This window comes from Ursus americanus, chromosome 2 (genome assembly GCF_024610735.1).
Source record: "Ursus americanus isolate L20-20 chromosome 2, mUrsAme1.1.p, whole genome shotgun sequence".
NCBI lineage: Eukaryota > Metazoa > Chordata > Mammalia > Carnivora > Ursidae > Ursus > Ursus americanus.
The window spans coordinates 101907291-101926611 of NC_142128.1; the positions used below are offsets into that span (position 1 = coordinate 101907291).

Genomic DNA, 19321 nt, shown 5'->3' on the forward strand with positions numbered 1-19321 from the left:
ACCTGTTCTCAGGTTGGCTCCCCACACTGGGTATCTTTTGGCACTTTGGGGCTTCTTTTGTTTTCAGGTTTATTGGGAGCCCAGCTGCCTTCTTTGTTTTTCTCCCACAAATATATTGATTTAAGTCTCAGAGCTGGTAGTGGTGTCCTGTGCTCATTCATACTTCGAGTTTGTTGGGATGTTTCCCAGGGTAGGGGGTGATACTCAGGACTGCTGTCTCACCTGCACTGTCATTTTTTTGTGGGGTGAGTTAAGGAGATTCGAAAACTGTATCACTGCTGCCATTCTTTCAGAATTCTCTCCTGTTTGCTGTTCACTCTACTGACTCTTGAGTTCCATTCCATTTTGTTCCTCATGTTATTTATTTGTAACTTCCTCCTAAGTCATCTTAGAAGACATTTGTTGATATGATCCATCCTCTTATTTTAGGGATGCCTGGCTAGCTCAGTCAGTAGAGCATGTGACTCTTGATCTCAGGGCTGTGAGTTTGTTTCCTGATGTTGTGTGTGGAGCCTACCTAACAAAAAATATCTATATCTTTTCTCATTTTATGATCATTCTTCTTTGATCCTTGAATTCCGTAAGAGCATGCTTTTACATTTTCATGCACATGATATTTCCCTGGGCTTTTTTTTTTTTGTTGTTGTTGTTATTTCTAATTTAATTCTTTTATGGTTGGAGAAAATTATCTATATGGTATTGACTCTTTGGGATTTTTGAGATTTGCTCTGTGGTCTACTTTCTGGGCACGTTTTGTAAATGGGCAGTGGGTACTTAAAAGGAATGTGTGAATATACTTCATGTGACAAGTGTAAGGGTCTTTGTATTGCATGAAATCAAGTAAGTTATTGAGCTCCTAATTCTTTATCTGCTTGGTCTGTGAATTTCTGAAAAATACTTTATCTTTTTATAGGTATAACTAATCTTACATGGTACTTACTATATTCCAGGCACTATTTTAAGGGTCTTACATGTATCAACTTACTGTGTTGGTCATTTTCTCCTCAGATCTGTTACTTGTACTTTGTATATTTTGAGACTGGGTACATTTGTCCCTAGGTACCTCCACCTGGGAATCGAAGTCTGTTACCATTGATTATTGAACTTATTCATCTCTAACAAGATCTTTAACTGTAAAGTCCTTTTTTTCTGAAATTGATGTAATTACACAGGCTTTTTGTCTAGTTATTATTTGCGTGGCATATCGTTTTCATTCTCCTTTGTGTGTCCTTTTATTTGAAGTGTGTCTCATAAACAGCCTATGGGTGTATTTTTCTTAAAAAGGTTTATTTATTTTGGAGAGAGAGAGAATGAATGGAAGGGGCAGATGGAGAGAGAGAATCTCAAGCAGATTCTGTGCTGAGTGCGGAGTCTGACCCCACACTCGATCTCACTCGGTCATTTAACCAACTTCGCCTCCTAGGTGTGGCGTGGTGGATTTTGTTTGTATCCAGTGTTTTCCAAGAGCGGCAACGTGGTGTGATGGTCAAAGCAAGAACGTGAAGGCCAGATTGCTTGGTTCGCGTTGTTGCCTGGGGTGTTGATAGGTGGCAGCTACAACTTTATACTTGGCGATGGGAGGCCCTTTGGCTTCCCTTTGCTTAGATTTTAACCTCTCCCCTTGGTTTATGTTCCGTATCTGACCGTTGCTGTCCCAGAGGTGAAGTACCTGGTATGTTTAGGTTCCGATTCTCTTTAAGATTCTGTTCTTTCCCTTTCAGTATCTCTGCCACCTGCCCTTTATGGTGTTTGCACTACTCTTTACTTTTTATCTCTTGAAATGAATTGAAGTATCCGTAAAGTCGTCGTAATAAGACTGTTTACTTATAGGACTGTTTGAACGTAAGAGTAAATCATAGATGTAAGAGTCTGTGACCAGTACCTGGCACATTAGAAGTGCTTGGAAGGATTTGTTATTGTTTTGTCGTTGATATATTACGGTTTGACTTCTAATGCTCTCGGGTACCCTTTATTTATCCACAGTCCTTCCTACCTTTTGTTTGTCACTGTTAATTTTATCATCACATTTATTCTTTTCATTTTATGATTCAACTTTTTCTTCATTTTTGCTTTTTTGTTACACAGGTGATTTAAGGGGATGTAACTTTTGAGTATCTCAGTTCAGCATGTCTAAAGTCGTAACTGGATTTAATGGAATTTTAAAATCATTTTCCAGAAGGAATATAGTCATAATTAAACTGTGTGATAAGTTAAGACTTATACAATTTTTATATCTGAAGAGTATAGAATACTTCAGCTAGTTGATGGGACTGGATTCTGTATTTCATATGAAGAGTTTAAAATCTCTGTGGAGCAAAATTTTTGGTCTCAATGGGAATCTCTGATTTTAATTAATTAATTTTTTTTTTTTAGAATGAACATTAGTGGTTGTGCTAGTGCAGAACAGTGTGAATGTACTTAATGCCATTTGCTAAAAAACAAAATTCAGCGGAGCAAAGTTTAAAGATCTCATTAGCTTCGTTCAGTGGTTCAGGATTTGGGCAATGCCCTGTGTAGCAGATAGAAAGTAGCCCTGAGATGCTGTACAAAACGAAAGACTTCTATAGGCAGAAGAGAGCAGGAACGAGAAAATTATACTAGGTGAAAAAGTCGTTCACTTTCCTGAGGGGAGAGCAGGCATCTACTAAGCAGATTACCTAACTAGTAATCCCTGATTGACTGGTTTAAGATTTCATCTTTGGGAGAGCCAAAACTGTAGTTAAGTCTCAAACATGATATGGGGCTTAGAAAAAGCGACTCCATTTTGGGCCTTGAATAATCTTTTTAACACACTGAAGTATATACTTAAAAATGTTTAAAGTGGTAAATATTATGTTATATGTATTTTACCACAGTTAAGAAAAAGAGACCGTTAGCTGTTACGTCTACATCTCACATTGAAGATGAAAGATAGTCATCAGTGTGAAAATCTAAGTCTTACAGGAGCATACAGGTGGGCTGAGCAGGACATATTGCCATCAGTATGGTGATTTATGTTTCTTTCTTCAAATATATATGGTTCTCACTCATTTCCTAATGTGATTTTTTTTTTTTTTTTAACAGGAAGGAAAAGCTGATGCGATGTTCTCAATGTCGAGTTGCAAAATACTGTAGTGCTAAGTGTCAGGTAAGAATGTTCAGCTACAGGGGCACCTGGGTGGCTCAGTTGGCTCAGTTCATGATCTCAGGGTCTTGAGATCGAGCCTCGCATTGAGCTCCCAGCTCAGTGTGGAGCTTGCTTGTCCCTCTCTCTCTGCTTCTCCCTTCATGTGCTCTCTCTCTTTCTCTCTCTGAAGTAAATAAATAAATACAAAGAATGTTCAGCTCTGTATAAGGGAAACCTTCAAGTTCTCTGCTCTTAATTTGTGCTCTATTATGCCCATTGGTCTATTGCTGTTTCTTTACAATCTTTGATTTATTTTAACTTATTTTCCTTTAATTTAAAAATTAATGTGTATGGTAATATATCATTTATATGATATCTATATTTATAAACTAAGTACGTAATATCCATATATCATGAAAAAAAATGTTCACGCCTATCTTCTAGTCCTCCTGACCTGAGTCCCATTGTCCAGAGATACCTAGTTTCTTATGTCTTTGCAGCATTTTCTCCTCCTAACACATTTGCATATTTATACTCTTTGTTTAGAAAAACAGAGATGGGTTATTCTTATATACCTAAATTCTCCTTTTCGTTTTATAAACTGTCTAGAGGACCCTTTGGTGTCATCCCACTGATTCAATTACATGAATGCACCACAGTTGTCACTTCGTTGATGAATGCTTAATTTTTTTCAATATTTGGTATTGCCAGTAATGGACCAAGCATTTTTTTGTGTACATTTCTGTACACCTTCACAGGTTAATTGTAGGATAAATTCTTCCCAGCCGTACCGATGAGTTAAAGGATACACTATTTTGAATTTTTAAAGATAGTGCCGAATTGCCTTCTAAGAGTTTAATTTAGGACAACTGGCAGAGAGTCTGTGAGAGTACCGTTGTTAGTGTCTTTGAAGTTCTTTAAAGGGTGTATAATTAACATTCAACATAACCTTTTCTTCTAAACTTATGATTAATCATTTAATAAGAAATGTAATTATGCTGTAATGCATTGCATCATAATAAAATGTGTAATTGGAGGTTTTGTGTCTGTGTCACTTGCTCTCAACCTTCCACCCGTTCTTTTTGTTTCTTATTTTGGGGTGTGTGTGTGTGTGTGTGTGTGTGCGCGCGCGTGAGCATGTGAGAACACCTGGTGTTCCTCTTTTCTTTCTTTTTTTTTTTTTACATCTAGGCTGTGCTTCTCTGAGGGAGTTTTGCTCTCTTGCTTTCTCCTATGAACCTAATTTCTCCAGACTGCAAATAGAGTGATCTTAACAGAGAAGGAACCTAAACATACAAATTAATCAGAGGACCCAAGTTCTAATGACAGTTGTGCCATTAGCTCGTTAACTTATCCCCAAGAAGGCATGGAAACTTTCTGGGCCTTAGTTTCCTAATCTGAACTGCTGATAAGAGCTAATATTTATGAGATATCTACTGTGTCAGGTACTGTTTTATTCTGTTTACTCTTCCATGAAGCTTGGGAGATCACTACCATTGTGCTCATTTTACCAGTCAGGGGACTGAGCTAAGTAAGCTGCCAAACATGCTGTACTGAGTAGGCCCTGGAATTTGGATCCAGAGTTCTAATTTAATTTCTCTTCTAAGCCCAAATTTTATTTTTGTTCTAACATTCTGATTAGTTGTAGCTTTCTGCTTCCTATTGTATTCACATTTTTTTCCTGGCTTTTGTTTTGTTTTTAATAAGGGTGCAACCCTATCCCCAAGGAACACAAAACAAAAAATACTAAAATAGAAGGTTTGAAGTAACACTTTCCTAATGAAAATAGGGAATGTGAAAAATAATTGGATTATTTTTGTCTCATTTTGTAAAGCAAAAATTCTGTCACAGAACGATACCAGATTTATATAAGATCATTAGTAATTATAAGAAGAAAAAGCACATTATGAAAACAAAGCCACGCTTTTTCCTACGAGATAAATTCTGCATAGACTATTTTATGGTGATGTTATCTATCTTATCCATGTGAAACTGAGATTCATTTCAAGGAACTTCAAATTAAGAAGACTATATATAGAACCAATGAATTATATATGTCTTCTGGATGAACTTCTTTTCCAGTTTTAATGACCCAAACATTCACTTTTATTTTCCCCTGTCTTTAGGAATGTTTTTTCTCTAATGCTACTTCCTCCTTTTGTAGTACACTCAAGGAAAAAACCCCATTATCTGATTAGAACATGTGGATGGAGTTTGGTGGGTGGGTATGTCATTTTGATTCATTGTAGTGCATGTCCTTTGACCACATACATTAGCTGTTTACTGTAGCGTCAATAATAACGTCATCGTCAGATATACTGTAGAAAGTAATGGGAAAATAGCCGGTAAGATGGAAGATAATCATATATAAGCCAACTAGTGCATATGCTTGTATGTGTGAGGGGAATGGGGTCTGTGTAGAGGCAGGATGGGAGTCAAAGATTGGTCAGAATATATGCATTTAAACTGCTCTGTTTAGCTCACCCTTCAGGTACAGAATTAAACATTGTAATTATTGTGGATTCCTACAAAGCAGCACAAAATTAAACTGACACACTGAACTATGAACAGTAATGAACAGGAGGCAAAACACCCTCGGAATGGAAATTGATATAGAGGATGTGGATTTGTAGCATAAAATCTATAATATGTTTGCCCTGGAGGGATATAACTTTGGTTCATTAGCTTAGCATTTGCTGTGTGGGGCCATGGCATCAACGAGTTGTGTGAGAGAGGCCGTTGAGGTATTAGGTATAATGTACCTCACGCCCATATGGCTGGTTTCAGTGTTACTGTTTTCACATTTCATTTTTTTAAATTTTTATTATTATTTTTTATTATATTATGTTAGTCACCATACAGTACATCCCTGGTTTCTGAAGTAAAGTTCGATGATTCATTAGTTGCGTATAACACCCAGTGCACCATGCAATACGTGCCCTCCTCACTACCCATCACCATCACATTTCATTTTTAAACAGAAAAGTAAAGTAAGAAGAGTGAATGTTTCCTCCAGTTCCCTTCCCCGTTCCTACTTCTGTTTTCCAGAGGTAGTCTCTGTGTGTTTGTTTTGTGAGTGGAGGATACACACCAATCTGTCCGTCTACCCTTCATACCTAGTGTTCACATATATGTATATATTGACTGCTATGTTCAGTACTGTTTCTCATACTGGAAAATATTTTGTCATCAGTGGCTTTGTATTCTGTGGACACCTTATTATGATGTGTCATAAAATGCGATAGGGGGCTTACATATGGGAACCAGTCTGATTTCTGTATAACCAAACATCGTAGGTGATTTTGAGATGAAAGAGGAGGTGTGGGTTCAGTTTTCTTTTAAAAAAGCATGTTCAGGGGGACCTGGGTGCGTCAGTCCGTTGAGCGTTTGCCTTTGGCTCAGATCATGATCCCAGGGCCCTGGGATCAAGTCCCGCATCAGGCTCCCTGCTCAGCAGGGAGTCTGCTTCTTCCTCTGCCCCTGCTCCCGCTCATGCTTGTGTGTGTGTGCACTTTCTGTCTCTGAAATAAATAGATAAAGTCTTAAAAAAAAAGCATGCTCAAAATTTGCAGTATTGCTAACAAGTAAGCCAATTTCAAACAAATTCACCAATTATTATTTTACCTCTTCTGGATTTAACTTGATTCATAATATCTACATTTGTAATTGAATTAATTGCTGATCAAAATAAGCAGCCGGATACTGTACCAAATTGCAATTTATATTCTTTTAAAAAGTTACTGTTTTAGCAGGGAAAGGCTCTATTTTATGTTAATAATTATAGACCTCTTTAAAAATGTGAATCTTATTTGTGGGTTTACATTTTGTGCTTAGTTATAGAATGATCTGATTCGTTTGTGATGAATCTCATATTAGTTGGCCCTAACAGGGTGATTTAATAAGTTGGGGTCTGGACTATCACACCCAATAATGGTAATAATGCAGAAAGCCAAGCCCTTTGTTTGTTTCATAAATAGCTCTGTGCCAGGCTTCAGACTGATAAGGACATGAATGGAGTGTTCTGTAGGGAAGTTGGCTTCATATCTAATTGTAAATGAGAAGGGAATACCCTGTAAAGGTTGAAATTCTTTGATCATATATCAGTTTTTTATTTCTCCCAACGTCCGGGTCCCTAAGCTTGTCTTTGCTCACTTTGGTCACCTGCTGAGTGGTCTCATCTGCTCCCATGACTTCAGTTGGTATCTGTACATTCATCATCCTTGAGACTCCATCTCTAGCCTTCTCCTTTTTCCCAAGGACCAGACCCATACCTTACAGGGCCCCTCTACTTTGGTGGTGCACCTGTATCTCCAGTGCCATATAGCAGGACCTCAGTGCACGATATTTGCCTAAACCTGCTTTGGTTCTCGATTTTCTTCTTTTTTTTTTTTAATTTTATTTATTTATTTGACAGAGATAGAGACAGCCAGCGAGAGAGGGAACACAAGCAGGGGGAGTGGGAGAGGAAGAAGCAGGCTCATAGCAGAGGAGCCTGATGTGGGGCTCGATCCCATAACGCTGGGATCACGCCCTGAGCCGAAGGCAGATGCTTAACTGCTGTGCCACCCAGGTGCTCCTGGTTCTCGATTTTCAGCCTCAGTGAATAATTCACCAACTGCCTAGCAGTCTGAGTTGCCGGGCTGGAATCATCTTTGGTTTATGTCCTTTCTTGGCCCCACGCCCGGTTAATCAACATGTCCTGCTGATTTTACTACTTAAGATCGAAACTGGTTCGCTTCTCTCTCGTTTCTCCACCAGCACTCGTGTGCATGCTCCTGTGACCTCTCTACTGCATTGACTGTGGTCTGTGCCCTCCTGCCAGCTCCTTTTCTACTTCCTACACGGGAGCCAGAGCGATCATTTCATTCTAGAGTGTGAGCGTGATCTGTCACTCACCAGCAGAAAACCCTGGCCGTCTTCCTCAGGATGAAATTCAAGCTTGTGGATTTTGCTACGCTTTTACTTCCCAGCCTTTGGCTACGGGAGTCCTTGGGCTTGGGCCCACACCTGACCCCCTGCCTACTGAACTCCTTCTACTTATCCTTTATAACCCAGATCAAATGTTGCTCCCTCCTTTCCTAAACTCCTGAGACTAGTTTATGTCCCTCCTTTTTCACACAGAAATTATCTTAATTATTGGTTTAATTGGCCATTTATGCAGTTAGATGGCCAGGCTCGTTCAGGGGGTGCATTACTGTTCCCTGATGCAGATGTAACATGGTTGGTTAAGTGAATGAATGAATACATTCATCAGTGGTACTTGTTGGTTGGAATTAGTTTTTGAAACATTACGTTATGTTTAAATAATCTGTCCGTAGGAATCTTTTTAATTTATTTTTAATTTTTTTAAAGATTTTATTTATTTATCTGACAAAGCGAGAGAGCACAAGCAGGGGGAGCAGTAGAAGGAGAGGGAGAAACAGGCTCTCTGCTGCGCAGGGAGCCCCACACGGGGCTCGATCCGAAGACCCTGAGATCATGATGTGAGCCGAAGGCAGATGCCTAACCATCTGAGCCACCTAGACGCCCCTCTTTTTATTTTTTATTTTTAGTTGAAATATAATTGTCCTACACACTGTGTTAGTTCTAGTATATAACATAATGAGGTGATATATGTATATATCGTGAAGTGATCTTCACCACAAATAATTATACTCTTTTTTCTTGTGATGAGAACTTCTAAGATCTACCATCTTACTAGTTATTAAAGACACAATACAGTACTGGGGCGCCTCGGTGGCTCAGTTGGTGGGACTCTTGGTTTCAGCTCAGGTCTTGACCTCAGGGTTGTAGTTTAAGCTCTGCCTTGGGCTCCATGCTGGGCGTGGAGCCTACTTTAAAAAAAAAATGTGTGTATGCACACACACACACACACACACACACATACATACACACACAAACACATTATTCACTATAGTCACCATCTTGTATATTACATCTCCAAGACTTTCCTAATTTATAACGTGAAGTTTGTACCTTCTGACCATGGCGCTCATTTCCCTGACACCACACTCCCTGCCTCTGGCACCTGCCTCTCTGTTCTCTGTATCTGCGTTTGGTTCCTTTTAGAGTCTATATGGGGAAGTATTTCCTGAGCCATCTGTGTCGGCATCATCCATTGACTTCCCGCGCTGGTAGATAAGGGGATTTAGCTCACCCACATTGGCATCTACTTCTTCTCCCCTTCCTATATAGTTATCTCCGAACCTCCATCCATCCAGGGTTTATCCAGTAGATATTTTTTGAGTAGCTACTAGCTAGTCCCTGTTCTAAGTTATTCTGGGGGTTAGGGTGGTGGGCAGTTAGCAATGAACAAGTAAAGAGGATCCTGGCTTTCCTAAAGCTTGTATCATGGATGTGGGAGAGACAGATAATGACAAATGCCCACAGTTATATGAGTGAATATGCTTTGGGTGAGCAGGAGTTCACCTTTGAAAAGGTGATTACAGAAGGACTTCCTGTAGAGGTGACATTTGACATGGGATCAAATTGCCAAAAGTAGCCAGCCATGGAAAGCTCTGCAACAGATTTTTTACATAGAAGGAACAGCAGATGTAAAGGAACGAAAGCAGGAACAAACTTGTCATGTTAGAGGAATAAAATGGTGTTCGATAAGGGTGGATAGCCATTACCGTACATGTGTCCAGACCCATAGAATGGACAACACCGGTGTTCACCATGGACTTTGGGTGATAATGACATGTCACTGTAGGTTCATCCGTTGTAATACATGTACCGTCTGGTGGGAATGTTGATCATACAGGTGGCTGTGCATGTGGGGTGGGAGGGAGTATATGGGCCTCCTCTGTACCATCCTCTCAGTTTTGCTGTGAATTTAAAACTCCTCTAAAAGAATTAAGTCTTGAAAAAATAAATGCAGAAAAAAGTAGGAGTTGGAGGTCAGGCTAGTGAGTGAAGATAGGAAGGACTTGATTATGGATCCATCCATCTATTGATTATTTAGCAAATATTAGCGTCAATACCGGGACTTTTCTAGGCTCTGGCATAATATTATTGAACAAGACACAGAAAGAAAGCCCTTGCGCCCCAGTGGAGCTTACATTTTCTCAGTGAGACAGATAATAAATAGTAAAGTGATATGTAGTATTATCTTATATTTGTGCCTAAAATAAAGGGGGTAAAAGAAAATGATAGAGATTGGGAGGTTGTTTTGTGTGTGTGTGTGTGTGTGTGTGTGTGTGTACATTTATACATATATGCATACATATGTACATACACTATATACATATCTCTATATATTTAATGTATAGATACTGAGGGAGATAAATAGATACATTTATACTATTTATAACGAGATCTGTCTCTACCTATCTACCTACCTACCTATCTACTTGTCTTATCTATCAATCTGTCTGTCGATCTAAGACCTCTCAGGAGTGGCATTTGAGTGGACACCTGAAAGAAGTAATCAAGACATGCCAAGATTGGGAGAAGAGAGTTTCAGGCTGGGTGCACATCAAATGGAAAAGCAGGATTGCATATGGTGCGTTCAAGGAACGACAAGAAGGCCAGAGGGTGGACCAGGGGCGTGAACAGAGGTTGTAGGGGATAAGATTGGAGAGCTGGTAGGGGCCAGGTTATGGTAAGGCCCTTATATGCTGTGGTTAAAAATATACATAAAAATATACATCTGTGTGTAATGGGCTGCTGCTATAGGATTATAAGGGGGGAAGGAGGGTCAATATTACAATGTGATTGAGATTTTAAAGGAACCTTTCTGACTGCTGTGGGGATAGCATAAGGGAAGTAAAGGTAGGGGATGAAGAGGCAGTCAGGAGGTTATGATGGTGGCCAGGACTACAGTAGTGGCACCAAAGAGGACCAGGCAGATCTGAAGGAACGCTGACTGAATTTGCTCCTGGCTGCACTAATCATTCAACAGTTCGGGAGTTTAGTGTGTGCTAAGCGCTGATCTAGGCAAGAGCTTGGATGGCTTGGATTAGAGGAGTAGCAGTGAGGCGCTCAGAAATGACTGGATCTCAGACATATTTTGAAGGTGTAGCTGAACGTTTGCCAAGAGGTTAGATGTAAGAGGCGAGGAAAAAAGAAGAGTCAGAGGTGAGCAGCTTCGGGTGATGGTGGCGCCAGTTAGCGACTTACAGAAATCTGGTGGCGGAGCAGGTGCTGGGAGGGGAAGTTTAATACCACGTTTTGAGTTTGTGCCTACTGAACATACTCGTGGAGATATTGAATAGGCAACTGATACGTTTGTGTGGCGCTTAAAAGAGGGGCGGAGACTGCGTGAAAAAGAAATGGGGAATGATTATGGGATGAGGAGGGAGACAGGAATCAAGAAAGATTTGTTTTTGGCTTTAGCATTTGGGGAGATGATGATTGCATTTGTAACATGGGGAAGACTCTGTAAGAGACTCGGGAAAAAATTTGCTTTGGCCATGTTAGTTTGGGGATAACTGTTATACATCTGTTAGGGTCAATTTCCCCTTCTTGAGTTTGTCACTTTAAACAATATGGGCAAACCTTCATCTATGCTTTATCAAGCATAGTCATCTCCCCTTATCTGCCGATTCCCTTTCTGCATTGCCAGTTACCTGACGTCAGCTGCATCTCAAAAATATTATGTGGAAAATTCCATAGATAAACACTTCATAAGTTTTAAATTGCATGCTGTTCTGAGTAGCGTGGTGAAGTCTTGCACTGTCCCACACTGTCCCATTCCTCCCACGTGGGACCTGAATCGTCTCTTTGTCCAGCATATTCATGCTCTATGTACTCCCTACCTTGTAGTCACATCTCCTAAGTGTGTATGTGTAGGAAGAAGTAGTGTATATAGGGTTTGGTACTATCTGCAGTTTCAGGCATCCGCTGGAGTCCTGGAACTGTCCCTCTTGGGTAAGGGGGATCTACTTTATAGACAGTGTCTCTTGATTCCCTACTTTGAAAGGTGAACATACTAGTGTTCCCACTCATCCCTCTATCTGTTACCACTCTATTTCCTGTAATTTGCCGGTTGTACCTTTACTTTTGTATTGTCAAGATTAATATTTACATTCTGTTCTGGAACACAAGGATAGGCCCTGTCTAGGCGCGTCTGGGTGGCCCAGACATTTAAGCGTCTGATTCTTGATTTTGGCTCAGGTCATGATCTCAGGGTTGTGAGATGGAGACCCGTGGCCGGCTCTGTGTTGGGCATGGAGGCTGCTTAAGATTTCTCTCTCTCCCCCTCTGCTTCTCCCCCCCATCCCCCTACCCATCTCACACCTGCTCTCTTTCTCTCTTGAAATAAAAATTAAAAAAAAACCCGAAACAAAATTAAGTCCTGTGTATAAATTGATTCTAACAGTTCAAAATCCATAGTTATAATATGTGATTTTTAAAATATCACTGTATAGATGCCAGTTCCGTGAAGCTCATTCAAAGTCCCACAGATGAATAAGCTGACTGTAATTTATGTGGAAATGCAGAATACTTAACTGAGTCCTTTTAGGTAAGAGGAGAGCAAAGTTGGAGGATTTAGACCCCTGCTTTAGAGACCTATTCTAAAGCTTAGGAGTGATGTAGAGAGTGATGGATAGAATAGAGAATCCAGAAATAGAGCTGTTTTGTTTCCTTTCATGGGATCGTCAGTCACAAGATGGGACACAGAGAGGCTCAGGAAAAAATGTTTATTACACTTGTGGTTCCTAGAACAGGAAGCATGGATCGCCATACAGGACCACATGCGGAAGCCTAGGGTATCAGGGGGAGGAAGGCAGGAGCCTGGGGAAAAGCTGAGGCTGGATCCTTTATTAGGGTTTCTGTGGGAAAGGCAAGGCAGAACAGTCAAACCATTTAGGACTGCCGAATTTGAATAATTCCCGAGGGTTTTGGATTATAGGAATGGTCGCTCATTGCCTGGTGTACCTGACTCTGGGACTTGGAGCAGAGAGAGGGGATAGGGCTGTGGATTGGTTAGCTGGCTTATCACAGACACACTCCCTGCGGAGTTGGTTAAGGCGTTGTACCCATAACTTATTTAAAATGTTTCCAACTGAGTAGTAAGACAGCATAGTAAAATGGGTTTGATTTGAATGGCCGTGTCATAAGATAAACAGTAAAAAATGTTCAACATCATTAGTCATCAGAGAAATGAAAATCGAAACCACATTTAGGTACCTTTACATACCCACCCACCAGATAGGCTGAACTGCAAAGTACTGACTATACCAAGCTAGAAACCTCATACTCTTCTGGTAAGAATGTCACATGGTCACGAGCTTTGGAAAAGTTGGATAGGTTCTAAAAATGTTAAATGTTCACTTAACCACACAAACCAGCGGTTCTGCTCCTAGGTAGAGTACCCACACATTACACACACACACACACACACACACACACACACACACACACTACACACACATTACACACACACACCACACACACATACACACACTCTACACACACACACTACACACTACACACACACTACACACACATACACACTACACACACACACTACACACACACAGCACACACATACACACTACACACACACTACACACTATACACACTCTACACACACACACTACACACACTACACACACATACACACACACACTACACACACTACACACGCACTACTCTACACACTACACACACACTACACACACATATATACTACACACACACTACACACACACTACACACACTACACACTACACACACACTACACACATACACACTACACACACACACTACACACACATACACACACTCTACACACACACACTACACACTACACACACTACACACACACGACACACACTACACACACATACACACTACACACACACTACACACACTCTACACACACATACACACACACTACACACACACTACACACACACTACACACACACACTACACACTACACACACTCTACACACACACACTACACACACATATACACTACACACACACACTACACACACATACACACACTCTACACACATACACTACACACTACACACACACTACACACACATACACACTACACACACTACACACACATACACACACTCTACACACACACTACACACTACACACACACTACACACACTACACACATACACACACACGACACACACTACACACACACACTACACACACACTACACACACTCTACACACACTCTACACACACACACTACACACACACTACACACACTACACACACACTACACACACATACACACTACACACACACACACTACACACACATACACACACTCTACACACACACACTACACACACACACTCAGCCGTAAAGGAGAACAAACCACTGAAAAATGCCCCAACATGAGTGAATGTTAGAAACCTCATACTGAGGGAATAGAGCCAGATTGGAAGAAGGAGTGCTGTTCGCTAACCTAGGATACGCACAAGTAGTGTCTAATGGTGGAGACCGCATCACCGGTTACCAGGGTTGGAGGGCTTGGATGTAAAGGGAAGCAGGAACTTTGGTGGGGAGGGCAGTAATGACAGTTTATATCTTAATTTTGGTGTTCTTACAAGGATGTGTGTATATATTTGTCAAAACTCATCAAATTATACTCTTAACATTGGCACATATTGTAATGTAAATTATATCTCAAGAAATTGTTTTAAAAATATTGATCACTGCAGGGGTGCCTGGGTGGTGCAGTCGTTAAATGTCCTGACTCTCAGTTTCAGCTCAGATGATGATCTCAAGGTCCTGGGATCGAGCCCTGCATCAGGCTGCATGAGATTCTTCCTCCTTCTCCCTCTGCCCCTCCCCCCCCGGTCTCTTAAATAAATACTCTTTAAAAAAATTATCGCTCACTGCAGAGTCTTTAAGTGTGCATGGCTCTCCTTTCCTCTGTAATGAAGTGGTCACAGCCTTTCAGCCCCTCAAACAATGAGACTGCTGTCGAGAAAGCCATCTTAGGAGGGTGAGAGAGGCCAGGACGACCAAAGAGAAGGCTGAGGCAAATCTCTGCATCAGAAATATTAGCATCAAATTCAACCAAATCTCCATTTGGACAATTCTCTCCTTACTCAAAGTCATTCCAAGAGCAAGGAGGTGTTTTCAGACTGTTTGGCATGCAGACTTTTGGTTAAGTCTCTCTTTTTAATGCTGCTTTTCTTTTTTTTTTTTTAAAGATTTTTATTTATTTATTCGACAGGATAGAGACAGCCAGCTAGAGAGGGAACACAAGCAGGGGGAGTGGGAGAGGAAGAAGCAGGCTCATAGCGGAGGAGCCTGACGTGGGGCTCGATCCCATAACGCCGGGATCACGCCCTGAGCCGAAGGCAGACGCTTAACCACTGTGCCACCCAGGCGCCCCTTAATGCTACTTTTCAATCCCCTTCTTTGCCCGACATAAATTCTTTGATGCTAAATCCTTGTTGGATTTCTGCTTGGTAGGTTGGCTCCTCTCTCAGAAAAGACTTTGAGGGTAACTTCGCTCTGTCATGGCCTCCACTGCCCTGTTTGTGCAGCCTGTCTTATCCCCACTTTCTAGACATGATGTTGAACTCCTCATTCATGGATGGCCCTTCTAATATACTTAGTGAATTGAACACTTGATGATTACTTGTACCAGGGAGCTAAAATACATGTGCTGCAGCGCCATGTTCTGCTAGAACGCAGTGCTGACCTTCTGAGTAATCCAGCGCGGAAGTTTCTTTCAAAGATGGTTGGCAGTCTGTAGAGGTAAATGAGTGGTTTTGTCTTTCCAGCTAGAATATATCGGTTAGGTCATTCCATCTTCATATGCTCTCTCATTAGATCAGAGGTTGGCAAACTTTTTTGTAGTGGCCCAGATAATAAATATTTTAGGCATTGTGGGTAGTAGATGTGTCTAACTACTCAACTCGGTTGTCATTGTGTCAAAGGAGGGAGTGTAAATTTTGAGTGTGACTGTGTTTCAGTAAAACTTTATAAAAGCAGGTGGCAGAATGGATTTGACCAGAATCGTACCCTGGATGGTCACTGACTTGCTTTGGGGCACTAATACTATTCTTTATTATATGGTTCCTCAGTTAACCAGGAGACTGTAACTTCCATTTTCTGAAGAAGTAACACTTTTTTCTTGTTTCTTCTGTCAGCTTGCTGCCCTGGGACGACTCTTCTGCCGCCTTTATATTTGGCTCGGTCTAACTTGATGAAGGCTAGTGGGAAGGCATTCTCACGCTCGGTTTGGTGCAGCACTCAGTGAGCTTTGAAAGTGAAAGGTCTAATGGCATCACTAGGTCTCTCGTGTGCTCTGAGGAGATTTTATGCAAGATTTTAATCAATACCTGTCAGTCAGATGAGACACTGGCTTAGCTTTCCAGTTTTTTTTTTCCCCCCAGATTCCAACTTTTTAGACCTTCATGTGTCTGCCAACTTGTAATTCAATACTGGACTACTTTTGAGAGATGAAGAGGGAGAGAGCAAAAATAGCTTTTTCTTTTAGGAAAAACTGAAAAAAATTACTACCACTTGTTCAGTTCTGTAAACAAATGTATGAAGAGCATTCTTACGCTTTTTCTGTACATCATTTACATTGATGAGGGTTAAGTCCATTACAAATATTATTTATATGCCAACAGTATGCACATTAAGAATTTTGATGTTCATTACTAAACACCATCAGAAGGGTTAGAGGGGTGCTTGGGTGGCTCAATTAGTTAAGTGTCTGACTCTTGATTTTGGCTCAGGTCATGGTCTCAGGGTCGTGAGACTGAGCCCCGCGTTGGGCTCCACAGTGGACGTGCAGCCTGCTTGGTATTCTCTCTCTCCCTGCCCCTCCCCCTGCTTGCACACAAGCTCTCTCTCTCTCTTACTCTTAAAAGAAAAAAAAAAGATTAGAGAACCTTACAGTTCTAATAATAATTTAATAAGTATAGGGTAGTATTTTTTTGTTTCTTCTATTTAGTATGTACAATGGCCTTCTTTTTAATTTAGTCTGGATCAGTGGTTTTTCAACCTTAGCTACATATGGAGTTGTTTGTGGTGATTAAAAAGAATTTGGACACCTGATCATATCTCATCACTACCATCAGAATCTCTTCAGTCATCCCAGGCTGCGAATTTAAATATATATTTTGGGTGTGCATGTGCTGTTTATACCTGTGTAGCATTGTTCTAGATCCGCAGTTTTCAACTCTCTTAGACCTAACTCTTTTTTTTTAAGTTTATATTTATTTTAGAAAGAGAGACAAAGAGCACATAAGTGGGGGAGGGGCCATGAGAGAGGGAGAGGGAATCTCAAGCAGACTCCATGCTAAGTGCAGAGCCCAACGCTGGGCTCGATCCCATGACCCCGAGATCATGACCTGAGTGGAAATCAGGAGTTGGACACCTAACCGACTGAGCCACCCAGGTGCCCCTCAACGTTTTTATAGTAATTATATTTTTGTCCTCTCTACTATATTGAAATGAAATTCCATAGTTAATACAATCTAACTAGTTACATATTTTTAAAATTCAGTATCAATATAATGCCATATCTTGTATGTAAAGGAGAAAAAAATAAAAATAACTTATCATAAAATAATGTATAATTTATTTATGTATTTTATTTTTTCAAATTTTTATTTCAGTTCCAGTTAGTTAACATATGTGTAATATTGGTTTCAGGAATAGAATTTAGTGATTCATCCCTTACAAATAACACCTGGTACTCAACACAACAAAAATAATACACATTGTAGTAGGAGATGCTCAGGCACGAGTAAACTAGAAGACGTAATTAAGAAGTCTTCCCTTGATTTACCTAGAAAATTCAGTGCTGTGAAGGCTGTGTAAAAACAAGTTCTTTGATTTTATATGTGAAAGGAGGCTTGGTTCCAGGCTCGGATAATTGGGAACAAGTTTGTCTCCTCTAGAGAATGTTTGATTGGATATTTAAAAGTCGCCTTGGATTTGAACAATTTTTTTTTAAAGATTTATTATTTATTACTTTTTAGGAGAGAGCATGCAAGCAGTGGGAGGGACAGAGGGAGAGGGAGAGAGAATCCTTAAGCAGATTCCCTGCTGAGCATGAACCCTGACCCCATGACCCTGAGATCATGACCTGAGCCAAAATCAAGAGCTGGACACTTGACTGACTGAGCCACGCAGGTGCCCAGAAGGATTGATTCTTCATTGTATGGAACTGTCCCTCACGGGTGTCCAGCATCTCTGATTCCTGTCCACTCAGTGCCCATGTCTCTCCCCAGGCATCCTGACAAATAATGATGCCCCCATACATTTACCAAACAGCCCTCCAGATTAGGGTTACCCCCGTTGGGAGCTACTGGTTTACTTAATTAGTTTAGTTTTTTTTTTTTTAAGATTTTATTTATTTATTTATTGGACAGAGAGAGACCCAGCGAGAGAGGGAACGCCAGCAGGGGGAGTGGGAGAGGGAGAAGCAGGCTTCCCTCTGAGCAGGGAGCCTGATGCAGGGCTCCATCCCAGGACCCTGGGATCATGACCTGAGCTGAAGGCAGACGCTTAACGACTGAGCCATCCTGGCGCCCCACTTAATTAGTTTTTGTTCCGAGTCACTGTAAGTACTATAGAGCGTGAAAGTGTAGAGATTCCACAGTGGTTTCTGAGTCCTGTATGTACTGACATGTGGAGTCTTTGTAGATGTCTTCATTTCCTTTTTCCATCCAAAACTCTTTTTCCCATTTTCTTTCTGTCTTAATGCAATATTTTAATTTTGTCTTTCATGCTAATTTGTGCTTATTGTACATCATTGATAATGTTCAACTTTCAGAACGGAACACATTACAGCCAGTATTGTGAACAAAATCTTAATTACACCTGCATTGTGGTAAGGGAGGAAAATAGGAAAAAGTAAATCAGGAAGTTGTCTTTGAAAAACTGGCAGATAATATTATGTGCTGTTGAGGTCTAGACCAAGGTTAAAGTTTGTACAGTGTACATAATGCCTAGTGCTCTTGTAAGATCGTGAAGTTTTGCTTCAATGTCATAGGCGGTTACTTAAAAGATTGCTTTGTAAGCCTTTTCTGTGGTGTGCTTCTGTTAGTGAGCCGTATGGTAAGATGCGATGGTGACGTGACAGTAAATCCTAATAATTACTGTTTTAAAATCATAGTTTTTAATATCATGGTAAGATATGAAGTAGGCTGTACCTTGACACTATGCTATAGATCAGTTTTAAGTGGTGTGATTACTTTCTATATTTATATAGATCTGATTTGGTTTTTAGATGAAAAGAATGAATATCATTTTCCGGAAA

General features: G+C 40.5%; 1 protein-coding gene across 2 annotated transcripts in view; it reads left to right on the forward strand.

Annotated features, from left to right (window-relative positions):
- Nucleotides 1–19321, forward strand: part of SMYD3 (SET and MYND domain containing 3) — a 691979-nt gene that overhangs the window by 161862 nt on the left and 510796 nt on the right. For both annotated transcript variants that reach the window (XM_045796289.2, XM_045796297.2), the window contains exon 2: nt 3064–3127. In XM_045796289.2, coding sequence (XP_045652245.1) covers nt 3064–3127 — 64 coding nt within the window. The remainder of the gene's footprint in view (nt 1–3063; nt 3128–19321) is intronic.